Raw genomic sequence first — 14,060 nt, forward strand, 5'->3', positions numbered from 1 at the left:
ACCAAGAACCGTTACTGCAATGGTGCCTCCTCGAGCATCCCTACAGCCATCCCAAGATGTGAAGTACACACCTAGAGGTTCGGGATGAGCACTCACACCTACTCAAGTGGAGAAATGAAGTGCCAAAGGCCTATGCTTTCGTTATGATGAGAAGTTTGTACTCAGGCATCGCTGCGCTAAACCGATGGGATCGATGATGCTAATCGATGGATTGGAGGAGGCTGAGGATGAGATTGCAGATGACGATGGGGGTGTGGCTGGACAGCAAGGAGGAGTAGCTGAGGAGCGAACTATGGAGGACATGATAACTGAGATCTCCTTCCACGCCTATTTTGGGACAGCCGCACCAAGGACTTTGCGGGTGAACGGTGTAATCAAGACATCTATAGTTAGAATCTTGATCGACACCGGGTCCACCCATAACATCATTGACCAAAGGCTCCTTAGGAAGATTGGGCTTGAGTTGGATCCCATGGAAGGGTTCGATGTGATGATTAGAGATGGCAACACATTGCGAGTAGATTTCATTTGTGGAGGTGTGGAGTTGAAGGTGCAAGGCCAAATTTTCATATTGGATCTTTATCCGTTGGCCTTGCAAGGTGCCGACACTGTTTTAGGGACTCAATGGCTTCGAAGCTTAGGGCCCATGACATTTGACTTTACAAACCTCACATTGACATTTTGGAGGAATAACCGGAGAGTGCTGCTAGATGGAAGTCAACCGTTGTTTGAACTTCCAAGTGTAGGGAACGCAAGGGAGCTCGCTTCTTTCTCGGCACCCACCTTTCCTTTCTTCTCAGATCTACGGAGAGCCAACGCAGAGGATAGTGATCTGGTCCGACTCATGGAGAAGCTGAGAGAGAACCCATCAAGCCACCTCTAGCATGAGGAGCACGATGGGTTAGTGCTCAAGCGCGGGCAAATCAAGGTACCCGGGAATGAAGAGCTACGGAGACTATTGATAACACACTTCCATGATACTCCTATAGTAGGTCATGAAGAAGTATTACGTACCTACAAGCGACTGGCCCAAAATTGTACATGGACAGTGATGAAGACGGACGTGAAGAATTATGTGCATGAATGTCAAATCTACCAACGAGTCAAATCGGAGACACCCAAGCCCAGCGGGCTGTTGCAACCACTGCCTATACTAGAGCGTATGTGGGAGGACATCTCCATGGACTTCATCGAAGGGCTACCAGAGGTTCGAGGACAATCGGTGGTGTTCGTTGTGGTGGATAGACTAAGCAAATATTCTCATTTCATAGCATTGACGCACCCATTTTTAGCGAAAAAGGTTGCTGAAATTTTTGTTCGAGAAGTGGCGCTCTTGCATGGGATACCTAGGACGATCATGTCGGATCGGGATCGCATCTTCATTAGCTAGTTTTGGTTCGAGTTCTTCAAATTGCAAGGGACTTAAGTCAACCTTAGTTCAGCTTATCACCTTGAGACGGATGGCCAAACCAAGGTGGTGAATCGCGGTCTAGAGCAATACTTGCGATGCTTTGTGGCAGACCGACCAAAGGATTAGGCCAAAATCCTTCCACAGGCTGAGTGGTCATACAATACCGCTCATCATTCTAGCATCGGCATGACCCCCTTTCAGACGGTTTATGGGCGCACTCCCCGTGTCTTGCATGCCTATGATAGACTTGCGGCAGCGGATAGGACCGAGCTCGACTTGGAACTTGCTGATCGAGATAAAACCTTGAGACGACTCAAGATTCACCTAGCAATAGCCCAAAACCGCATGAAGCAGACTCATGACAAAGACCGGCGTGAGCAAGAGTTTGAGATGGATCAATTGGTGTTCATTCGAGCTCAACCGTACCGGCAATCCACATTTAGGCTAATTTTGAATCATAAGTTGGGTCACAAGTACTATGGTCTGTACTGAGTGCAATAACGAATTAGTCTAGTAGCTTACTGGTTGGACCTACCTGAGGAGACCAAGATCCATCCAATTTTCCATGTATCGGCATTGAAGGCCCAGATCGGGCCTAACCATGTGGTGGGTTTGGCCTTGCCCGAACCAATGGAGGAAGATGGCCCAACTGAACCGGTCCGAGTCTTAGGCCGTAGGAGAAGACGCCATGGATCCAGATTGGAGACTGAAGTGCTGATAGAGTGGCTAGGCAAGCCCACTAACGAGTCTACCTGGGAGCTAGAGTCAGATATAATGGATTGCTTCCCAAATTTAAAACCTTGAGGACAAGGTTGCAGAAGCGTGGTGGTGGATTGATACGATTCGGACTTCACTGATGTCGTCTTGAGCATGGATACAATTTAGGGATGTCTTCGTCTTTGTTTTAGTGTTTAATTCTAGAAAAATAATTTTTTTGTATGTCGCGTTCGAATGCGGGTGGAGTGTGTTTCAACGCCTGCATCAGGTTTGCATATCCAGAGAGTGTGAATTGTGCGTTCGAACTGAGAAATGTGTGCGTTCGAATGCGATCGGGCGTATTCAAACATGGTTGGCGAAAATGCACTGTTTGCGGTTATTTTTGAATTGTTGGTTAGCCTCTAAAGGTATGGATGGCAACCATGGAGTCATTATTGATGAATTAAGTTTTTGCTTTGTCTCCTTCATCTTCTTTGCTCCTATTCTCTCGATCCCTGGCGATGCCGCTTCTAACTTCCCTCGACCGGCCAATCACCCTAGTCCCTTAGGGGCGGCCCTCTCCTCCCCCTTCTTCCGATCTATCTAACACTTGCCTTAACCCTTCCATCACCCATAACCCTTCCACAACCACTTATTCACTAGTGCCACCCCCATTAACACCGGTCCACCACCATCCACCATCATCTAGGATCTCGTGCCTCCATCCACGGATCCTAAGACAGATTTTCTGATGTTTGTCCACTAATTGGACGATATCTCGAGATTCCTACATTCGATTCACTTGAAACTTAATTTGTTGGAAAGCTCTTTTCTGGGCCACAATAATTTCTATCTAGAACTAGTTGCGGATCAAAACTAGCCACTTCGAGGGAAGATCATAACAATGGGTAGCTATATGATATATATCAAATGCTATACGCGATCAATAGCTATATGTTATATTGATTGCTATATGAGATGGTGAGCTATGTTGTCTTGCTTGTTGATTTACATATTATCCCCATATATTTTCGGTCAACTATATTAGTATATCAATTTGGATAGATGATATGATTGACGCAATATGATAGAGCCTATAGGCAAGATTGTGAGATCGGTAACTAGATGTGGTGGACGGTGGTCTAGTATGATTATGTCATTCAAAGTTGACATTGATAATTGAGATATTAAGAAATGCAATGAATCTAGTATATTTACACCCTTCGCAAATTTGAATTGCAATGGGGACAAAAACACCAAAAAATGCGGGTGATGGTGGTGGTGATAGGTGGAGTGGATGTTAGGGTTATGGATAGTTATGGAGATGAAGGTGGAGGGTGGATGTGTTTAAGGGATATAGAAGAAGGGGAAGAAGTGGTCGAGTTCCCAAAGAAGAGGGGGCAATTGATAGACAAGGGAGATTAAAAATTATGAGAAACCTTGCCAACGATAGAAGTGGAAGGATGGTGAAGAGTGAGGAGGGAGATTATGGTAGATAGATGATAAAGAGGCAAGAATTCCATATTCCAATAGCATTATGAATTTGGCTGCCATCCACATATATATATAGGCTACCCAACAAGTCCTAGAATAATAAATAACCATAATTCTAGAGGATTCTCGCCGATCGCGTTCGAACACGCCGGATCGCATTCGAATGCACAAACGACGCACTCTGTATGTGCAAACGCGATGCAAGCGTTCGAATGCGACGTTCGAACTCGCCTGACCACGTTCGAACGCGCTTTACACATTATCTGTACTTGCGAACCTGATGCAGGCATTCGCAAGGGTGTTCGAGCATGACCCCTCCTGCGTTCGAATGTGACCTACAGGAATTTTATTTTAATAAAAATAAATAACTAATGCAATAAAAAAAGATCCTAACTAAATGTATTTAGTAAGCTTTTAGTTTATTATTGTATTTATTTTTTTAACCCTTAGATATGTTGTACATGATGGCGACTTGAGATACCATGACGATGTTAGAGCAACTATGAGATGAGCTAGAAGTGAGATAGTATAGAAGATAGATTATGTGAGAATTGAGTTGTATTAATGTTGTATAATTGTATCCCACTATATTATACTATAATCTATAAAATATATGTTGTAACTTAATAGTTTGTCATAGCCTATGTGAGTCATATCAGATTATGTAATGGTCCACTATAATTATTATGGATTAAAACTTTTATATGCTAACATATTTATTTGGATTGTAGCATGATCTACCTCTAAGATGCATTATGTGAGTACAAGTTTATATCCGTGTAACCATCCCATCCGTCCTATGACATGTATAGTGCGTGCTGTGTGGGCGTGTAGGTGAGCATGTAGCCACTAGGCAGGGGTGATATTGTGTGGTGGTAGATCGAGCTGAGGACTTTGCTTAGTGCCCCAAGCCAACTATTAGTTGCATAATTTGGAAGAATTCTACTCACATTCATCGCGTTCAACCTTAAGGAGATAGCATTTGAGGAGGAAGATGCGCCTACATCGCTAGCTGCTCTTGCTATAAGCCTATTTCTTTGCTATCCAACAATTATTCTGCTAGATACGATAGACTTAATGCATCAATACACTGATTGGATGAGCAATGGATCAGATAGTATCACGATATGATAGCAGATTTGGCATGTTGGATAGTAGGATTCGTAGTCTAACTTCTGACTTCAAGGACTTCATGTCAAACTTTCAACAACACTATCCACATCCATTCTAAAATAGTTTATTTGTTATAAAGAGGGGGAGTAGATTTTATGCAATCTCCAGCTGACTTAAAATGAGTAGTAGTAGTATTTTGCTTGTTATCATGATTGTCTGCCGTCATGTACTTGGCACATTCCCGTTGCACACTATGCTTTTTATTGCTTATATTGACCTATTTGTTTGATCAAGTTTGGAGCTTACATATTTATTTCTGAAAACTTGATGTGCTAGGAGCTTATTACATATTTTTGACTTAGCCATAATGCTATTTTGTTAAAACTTATACTTAACTTGTGAAAATGATACAATACATGATTGAAATTATAATCAATTTTTTTATAACACATGCATTTCACGATGTTTTTCTAGTGTTTGTGATCTCCATAGAGATTATTGCAAAATTTTGAAGCAAACTTTTGCGTCTTGACCTTAGAACATTTTATAAACTATAGAGAGTTATTTATTACAAAAATTTGACGTAAGCTCTTGGGTCTTGACCTTAGAAAATTTTATTAACTATAGATAATTATGTAGGAATTGTGATTTCTCATGAAATTGGCAACGGAAAGATTGTAAGAGCAAGCTTCACAATTTTTAACATCTTACCTAAATAGGGTTAAGGGTATTCGGTCGGCTACAACGGTTCACTTAAGAAAACTTAAACGACATCTAGATGAGATAAGTGGTGTCTTGATAGCATGCACAAAATAGCAAAAACAAGTTTTGAATCCGAATAAATTTGAGTTGGTGGCTTTTCCTAGCATGAATTAAGTATGTTCCTAACTTCTATTTAAGAAGCTCAAAGATGTTGGATCACAGATTGTAATGAGAATTGTAGCAATTCTACTCCCATCTTAGAGGAATTCTTTAATTTACTCACAAAGTTTATGTTTCATATTTGAGTGAGGAGATTTCTATAATTATCTAATTGCTTAGGTATAGATGAAAATGATCAGGTAGGCATCGAAAGGAGCTGAAATGTTTGTTAATGTCAAACACAGAGACACACATTTGAGGATTGATTCATCGCCTGAGTGCTAATTTAAGATAAATAATTATTTTAACAAGAATAGTTAAACAGGCGATTATGTTCAAGAGATTAGTTTGTGATGTTAAAGTATTTGGAGGGGTTGTAAGTAAATTTTATTTATATTGTTTGATGAAATAAAATTGGTTAACTTTTTTGGGGGAGGGAGGGGTGTCTGTTTATTTTTTTAACTCTCATATTAAGCTTTTTGTTTTCTACTCTTATTCGAATTTTCATAAACCGAATTTTCAGTTTTATTTATTTGAGTAATACATAGATTTCCTAACTAGTTTTGGTTTTTAAACTTCAATTCTTAAAACAGTTTTTAAAACCAAAGAAGGATTTGGTTTTTCCTAAACCACTTCGGATTTGTCCCTTTGACTTCACCTGGGTTTTCATTTTTCAAATCTATAAATCTATTTCTCCCCCCACAAATTTTCTTCAACTTTATTTATAAAGATTTAAGAAATGTTTGACAAAATGTAACTTTTCTCAGCAAAACCTACATTTTGACGTTATTGCAAAAGATGAAGGTAATCTAGCCTTAGAGTGTCCATTACCCACAGCTTGCATGACATAAAACACCCAAAAGATAAAACTGGTCCACGTTCCAAACTTGGTTATGTCATCGTACAAATCATAGCAAAGAATTTGGCATTGCTCCTCTGTTCTTCGTGACTTTGATCCACGGTTCCCGTGGGCCTGCAAAGACGCAACTTGCAAAAAAACGAGAAAGAGAAAAGAGAAGAAAAAGTGAATCCAGTGGGCAATACCAATGGCAATAATAATAATAAGGAAAATTTATATATAACACATTATATTTTAATTAAATTATGGTTGATATTCTATATTTTTACTATTTTTAAATCGAGCCCTATAATTTAGAAAATATATATAGAAAATACCTTACCGTTAAATCAATTAGTTAAACTTAATCAAATCTTTAAGTTAAGTTAACTAAACTTAAATAATTATAAAAATACCTTTCACCAAACCATACTAAGTCATTTTAGTTATTTTAAAAATAAGAGTATTTTAGTTATTTTAAAAATAAGTATATTTTAGTTATTTTAAAAATAAAGTATCTCCACTTAATGAAATATTCTGATGGTTCAAATTTAAATACAGAGTATTTTCTGCACATACAGCTAGTGAAAATATAAGGTGTAAATTATAATTATATTATAATTCAGGGTTTTATATATAAATTTCCCTAATGACAAAAATAGTTTATAAGCCATTGTTCCAGAGAAACAACACGTGACCGAATTCGAAAAGTTTGCTTTCCCTTCCTTCTTTCCGATCCATTGTCTTCCTGTTTCCTATTTTAATTTGCTATTCCAATTTCCTCCGCATAGAACGGTCTACACTTTCCTAGTACCCGTCACGTTTTTTTATAATTCCCCCCGCTATTCAACCACTTGCTCTTTTCATTTATTCGTAGTCCTAAATCTAGCATCCAAGAAAGAGTTGAGAGAGAGAGAGAGAGAGAGAGAGAGAGAGAGAGAGAGGGAGGGAGAGCGCTACATAATAGGGGCATGGGTGAAATAGGTATGTTAGAAAAGGAAAGGGAGGAGGGGACGGAAGAGAAGGCGAAAGAGGAGGAAGAGGAATTCCAGCTGTTTCTCAAAGGCAACAATAACAGTAGGTATGTTAAACGCCTTGGTTAAGTTAATGCTTCCTAAATTCTTTGAATTTATTCCACTTTCCCAAGAATAATAATCAATTAACTTATTCCGTTGTTCAGTTATTCAACTCAACATAGATTTTCTTTGAAGTCTTCTCTATCGGTTGCTTGTACGCTAATGTTTATCAATCCCCATGGTTTTGATTGTGATTAACCCGGTAAAACAAGGGGAAAAGCTTTAGCTTTTCTTTTCCTCTTAATTCTTTGTGATAGTCTCCTTGTGAGTAAATTCCTCAGTCAGTCTGTGTGCGAAATTTCTATGTAATGCCATATAGTTGTGTACATCCAATATGCAATTTGAAACCCTATATACTCGTTTTCTGATTTGTTGATAATGTTTGAGGAACTTGCCGGTGCCAATGTCGGACCATCTCGCAACTCCAGCACAGCTCACGATCTTCTATGGTGGAGAGGTGAGCGTGTTCGATGCGGTCCCTCAAGAGAAGGTTAGGCATCTAAATTTGAATCTTCTTCTTTCTTTTTCCCTTTTGCCTCTGCTATTAGTTTTGTATGGAAATTGTTTGATCATACTACCAAATTTATGATGTTTCTGAAACAGGCACAGGCAATCATGCTCATTGCCGCTGCGACTGCTGCTGCCGCAGGTGCCACATATAATGCTGCACCTGTTGCTGAGCCTCTGGTGGTGGTCAGGGACAGTACTTCTCTGGTGATTGCCTCGCCAGTGCTCAAGAGGTCTCTGTCGCTGCAGAGCTCCTCGGTTGCGGCGGCACAGGCTCAGATTGCTGGGAGCCCCAATAGTTCCCTGTGCAGGCTGCAGGCTGGTAAAACCCCAATCTTTCTCTTTGGCTGCCCTTAATTCAAGTGGTAACTTTGCTACTACTTGTAACTTGTCTCCTTACATTGTCAATATTTTACTTTTATTTTGCTTGCAATGTAGACCTTCCCATTGCAAGGAGGCACTCACTTCAGCGATTCTTGGAGAAGCGCCGTGATAGGTAATGCAACTTCCACTTTTTCCATTTTTGTCCCATTTCAGTGCAGTGTGTATTAGGGTACTTTTAAGATAGATCTTAATCATAGTGGTTTGAGATTTAATACTAAGTACAACCAAGGAAATGGTTATTGAAGTTCTTTGTTAGAATGTTGCAATGTTGTGTGACATCCTTTTATTAGGCTATGTAAAAAAGTTGCTCTTTTGGTTAACAAGATTTTTCATGTGATCCTATATGTGAACTAATATAGCCTACAACAACTATCGTCCGCTCTGTGGGCAAATTATATTTTGTTTGTGAAGAACAATGAATTTTTTGGGGAAGATAAGAATCCTAGTTCGACTTGGCTTAGAGATATGGAAAGAACAAATACCAATCAAAGTAAAAAACCATAAACTAAGATTATTTGGTTTAGGAAAACTTAATCCTACTAGGTTTAGACAACCGATTAGAAATCGTATTTAGAAACCAATGCTTAAGACTATGTAGGAGATAGAAATCCGAAGATTAGTCTAACTATAACAAGTTAACTCAAGTTGGAAAATGAAAACCAAGAGTAAGAAATGAAAAAGCTAAAAAAGAAGAGGAAAAGAAAAACATGGCAAACACATGATCATGATTTCCATAATAGGAAAATCCTCTCTCACTAAAGAGGAAAAAATCACGGATTCAATCAACCTATCGATTCAATCTATTTCACTCTTAATTGTTGAAACAAATTTCATGAACAATCAATTATATTCTGCTCTAGATGACTATTGTTTGAAGTTATTCTCTTGCTCGAACTTTTCTCTTTGATGAACTACTCAATATATATAGATTGTCCTTCACTTGATGTGGACCAAATTCGCTCTCATTCCTTGTGTCGATTTAGATGCTTTTATATCAGCTTTTGTTAAAGCACAAATTTTAAGATATATGTAGATGACTTTCCTCACAATTGATCAGAAAATATGCTATGTGAGGTATCCTAGAATTTGCAGATATAAATTTGAAGCTCCGGATCCTCCCTTAATCTCTGGTTCAGCTCCTTCGAAATGTTGCTAGATGTATTTGGTGTTTGATTAGCATTCGGACTTATAACTCCTCACGCAAGGGTAGAAAGTGAATCTCCTTTAGGTGAGGGACCTTTGGATGGGATGGATCGTTTTGATATGTCTTTGGATTCCTTTTATAGAGATGTAGAACATTTGCAATTTGTACTCGGAGAATCAACAAATGAATTACTAGGTTTGCATCGAACTTATATTCCTTAAGACCTTGTTTGATTTGAGGTTAAGCTTTAAACTTGATTAGCTGGTTCTATTTTTAGTTTTGATTTAGTTATCTTGATTTAAGGTAATAAAATATGGTGTTTGATTATGAACTAAGCTAAAGTATAATTATTATTTTTGCTGTGATGTAAAAAAGTGAAATATATATTGGTTTTAGAGAAAAATAAATGATATATAAAATTTATAGACCAAATTGCTCTTTTGACTTTAATGGTAAAATTAAAAAATATTATTTTTTAACTAATTGATAACTTTTTAAAACTGATTTGTGGGATTACATAATATTATTATTTATTTATTCTAAAATAAAGTAAGGTTAATATTTTTTAAATAATATTATTATTACTATTTTTATTTTATTTTTTTTTATTTTAAGCCCACATTTAACACTATATTATTTTTTTAATATTTTTCAGTAATTTGTAAATATTTTATAATATTTTATTTTTTATTAAATTTATTTTAAAATATTATTTTTATATTTTATAAGAAGTATTCATATTGCAAACTTAAAGAAAGAAAATAATTATTACACGCTTAAAAGCTCACAAGCGTACAACCACTCTACAATTTATTGTGGACTCAATAAATTTTAAAACGAAAAATTGGAGGAAAGTGTTTATTTTGGAGGGAAATTATAGATAGATAAAAGAAGACTTAAAATAGGGTGTAATTATTATTTTGATGTGACATGAAAAAGTGTATACTTTTTTAGGGAATTATGTCATGCAAATAGTACTAAAATATTATTACTAAATTTATAAGATATAAATGCAAGTTAGCCATTTTAAACTTATATTAAACCTATTAGTAAACTATATTAAATAGTAATCTTAATCTGTGTGTACGAATATTTTTTCCAATGTTATATTTTTTGTGAGCCATAGTGGAAGATCAGCTCTTTTTATAATAAAAAAAAAAAAATTTTTTGGAAGAGAGAGGAGAGAGGGAGGGAGAGAGAAGATTGACAAGATATGAAATTGTATGACATATTTACTAATATTTTATGTCCATAAATTTGTCATTATATAAAATTGCACTAATAGTTTGATCTAAAGTTTCGTACCAGTTTTGCTTCCTTTTCATTTTTTGTCAATGATGTCATAAGTCATAAGGATGAACAGGTGTCAACTGTTTTGTGGATATGATCTAGGATTACCCATGTCAATGATCTTGGGGACTTTTCCTTGGCTTTGAACAGTAAACCACTGTAAGCTTAATAGCTTATCGATTGAGTAGCCTAACAAGTACATTTCTCTGGTTATATAGCATGTTTGAAAGAGTTACACAGTGCATCATTTCCTTTACTTCTTATAGCATGCATACCCACTTTGGTATACAGTATGTGCTTTTTCATGTGTTGTCCCATGCAAGCAAGTTCTTGTGAGATATCCAATTCCAATTTTCTCTAATGAGGATCAAGAAAATAAATAGAATAGCAGAAGCTTGTTACTTATGACTTTTTTTTACTTTGGAAATAGTCTCTTTATAGTTAAGTCCTTGACTTTAAAATTCCTAAGTACGACAAAAGCTTGTCAATACACAAACACAAACCCATGACAGATTTCGTATCTTCATGGTTTAAAAGGTTTTTTTAGAATTACGGAAAATAATTACTAGTTTATCTTTTGCTACTATCTCCATAAGGGAGATACTTTACGATCAATATAGCTTATTGGTGAAAATTACATATAGCGACCAGACATTGCTACTACTAAATGCTCACTATTGTAAAATTGCATGTTTTTGCAGTATTACCTATCTCAGCATGTGCAATGTTGAAATGTGTGCCTTAATGATTATTATTGGCCCATAGGAGAATATCAAAATTGATGTCTTCGCGAGCATAACTTGGAATCATGCTCAAGAAAAATTAAGATGGTTCTTTTTAAGTTCGATTTTGTGGTAATATTGAAGGTTTCTGTTATACAACAAATTTTGTAATAAAATTTCTGGAAGACAGTGTAGTTTCTTTCCAATCTGGAGCCATCAACCTGATGGTTTGGTCAACTAGGAAAGTTGCTTATGCCACAATATTAGAAATGGATAGAATAAGTTCCAAGTGGTAAATTTTGATCCAAAGTGAAACTTGTGGTTCTTCAGTAGTAGTTTGGGCCAATGGAACTTTGCACAAATAGTCCCTCGTTGAATTGTCCTGGATGCTTTTAGGTCTTATAGAAAATATACTTGGACAGGACACAACATCAGCAACTTTGTTACATGCTCATTAAAAATTGTCATTTTCTTTTGTAATGTGATCATCTTTGTAATATGTTGCTTTTTTATTTCAAAATGTATATGTATGTTTCCCAATGAATTCTAATATGACGTCTGACCTTCCCCTAGTTTATCAAGGCTGGACAGAATCAGAAAAATAGTAAATGGTTGAATTTATAGTTTAGTTTCTTTGAGAATACTAGTGCAAACTTAAGGTTCAAAGTTACTATTCCTAAATAGGTGTGATGTTTTTGGGAAGCAGTTGAAATAAACATGCTTCCTATAACTTGTTAATATTTCTAAAGGAAAAATTCATTTGGTTGTTGGGTTTATTTAATTAGATTGATGTTTTGTGTTTTACCAAAATTGAAGGAGTGAGGGGCAGGGTAAAGATTGACCAGTTGATCTGTTACTAATTTGGGAAAGAATGAGAGCATATAATCTTTATTTGTACTTATATATCTCCTAGGATTTGAGTTCACCTGTTTGATAATATTTGTCTTGAGCAGGTTGGTGAGCAAAACCCCATATGCTTCAGCGAAGTCGCCAGACTGCATGGAAGCGGCCATGGAGGGGAAGCCTCAACTCACCTAGATATCTGTTGACATGGCTCTTTAGCAACGGACTTGTGTTAATGAATGTTGCACAAATCAAGCTATATTGTTGTAAGAACCTCAATTAAGTGCTAGACTCGGAACTTTTATGGTATGCTCAATCTCTGATAATTCACAATGGGATCAACTATGTACTTTATCATTGTGTTCTCTATTAATCTATATTACTTTACTACTATATTTCTAATGAATGGTTGTTATTTCCCAATTGATGTTTTCATACATGTAAGATGCGGACATCATTGATAGGACACGATGGCGTGTATACCAGCGCAGGGGGCGCCGACAGTTGATGATCCTTCCTATAGGGATTTGGTTCTGATTTTGATTTATTTAGAGTGTCTTTTGTTTATTTCCTATGTATGGTGTTTTTTGCTTAATTCTATTATAGGTCTATATATAGACCCGTTATATTTTCTTTGGAACTTAATGAAAGTTTATTTGATTTATTCTTTAGAGAATTTTGGTGTGAAACCATTTCTTAGGGTGGAGGTGTGAAACCTCATTCCTTCCCTTCTTATTTCCCTATTTTATTTTTCTCCACCACGTTTTGTATCATTTTGGTATCAGAGCGAAGGATCCTAGTTTATGGACGTCTTTCCTCCCGAGTTTTACGTCGCTCCACATTTATTCTTTGCACGACCAATCGCTCCACGAACACCGGAACGTCAAGAAATTCGGTGTACGATGAGCAAGGAAATTACTATCGACGAGGAACAAAAAGAATCTGTTGTCATCGCGGAATCATCACCGCGTAAGATCCCAAATTCTTCAAAAAGTAATTATTGTTGCATTATTTAGTGATTTACTATTTCATCTTTATTTTTATATTTTTAGATTGAAAAAAAAGAAGAGAGAGAAAATAGCACGTCTCTTTTGCTGTAAAAAAAATAAAAAAAAATAAAAAGAGAAAAAAAAATTTCAGTGTTTCAAATTTTCAAATTTTTTTATTTTTGGCTCTTAATTTCTATTAAATCCCAACCAATTCCTTTTTTTCCTAAACTTCCTACCAAATTTCCTATTTCTTCTCAACATCCTAACAAATCCTATCTTTCCTAAACTTCCTACCAAATTTCCTATTTCTTTTCAACATCTCAACAAATCCTATCTTTTCTAAACTTCCTACCAAATTTCCTATTTCTTCTCAACATTCCAACAAATCCTATCTTTCCTAATTCTTCTTCGTCCAATATTTCTAATTTTCGAATTCCCTTCCTAACTTAACCAACCCCTTCAAATCAGCTCCAAATCCTTTAGTCTAAAATCCAAACCCTGTTAGACTAAACCCACAACCCGTTACCCAACTTCATCCCCAACCTCCCCCTCACCTCACACCAAGCCTTAGCCCTTTCCCGTCGCTGCTGCCCTAACGCTGCCCCGATTCTGCCCTGCCTCGACACTTACGCCCGTGTAGTAATCTTCTGTGCTTCGTTCCCTGTCGTAGCTCTGATTGCGACCATCACTAC

General features: G+C 36.8%; 1 protein-coding gene across 3 annotated transcripts; it reads left to right on the plus strand.

The window, feature by feature from the left end:
* The first annotated feature begins 6,849 nt into the window (after window positions 1-6,849).
* Window positions 6,850-13,055, plus strand: LOC140794013 (protein TIFY 3-like). Of its 3 annotated transcripts, none has more exons than XR_012110047.1 (6): window positions 7,105-7,494; window positions 7,877-7,979; window positions 8,093-8,318; window positions 8,435-8,492; window positions 12,490-12,685; window positions 12,825-13,055. XR_012110047.1 is itself a non-coding variant. In XM_073145823.1 (5 exons), the coding sequence occupies exons 1-5, from the start codon at window positions 7,385-7,387 to the stop codon at window positions 12,572-12,574; spliced, it is 582 nt and encodes a 193-aa protein (XP_073001924.1). In that variant the 5' UTR covers window positions 6,850-7,384; the 3' UTR covers window positions 12,575-12,781. The 3 variants fall into 3 exon arrangements, 1 of the variants encoding a protein (XP_073001924.1); XR_012110048.1 differs by having other exon boundaries at window positions 7,107-7,494; window positions 12,816-13,055; XM_073145823.1 differs by lacking the exon at window positions 12,825-13,055 and having other exon boundaries at window positions 6,850-7,494; window positions 12,490-12,781.
* The last annotated feature ends 1,005 nt before the right edge of the window (window positions 13,056-14,060 follow it).

The sequence above is a fragment of the Typha latifolia genome, chromosome 1 (genome assembly GCF_019914945.1).
Source record: "Typha latifolia isolate L0001 chromosome 1, TyphaL0001v2, whole genome shotgun sequence".
NCBI classification, from domain to species: Eukaryota; Viridiplantae; Streptophyta; class Magnoliopsida; order Poales; family Typhaceae; genus Typha; species Typha latifolia.

Coding starts and splice junctions, on each gene's coding strand:
- LOC140794013 (XM_073145823.1), top strand. CDS start 7,385: ATGGGTGAAATAGGTATGTTAGAAAAGGAAAGGGAGGAGGGGACGGAA. Junction 7,495..7,876: donor AAAGGCAACAATAACAGTAG/GTATGTTAAACG, acceptor ATAATGTTTGAG/GAACTTGCCGGTGCCAATGT. Junction 8,319..8,434: donor CCTGTGCAGGCTGCAGGCTG/GTAAAACCCCAA, acceptor CTTGCAATGTAG/ACCTTCCCATTGCAAGGAGG.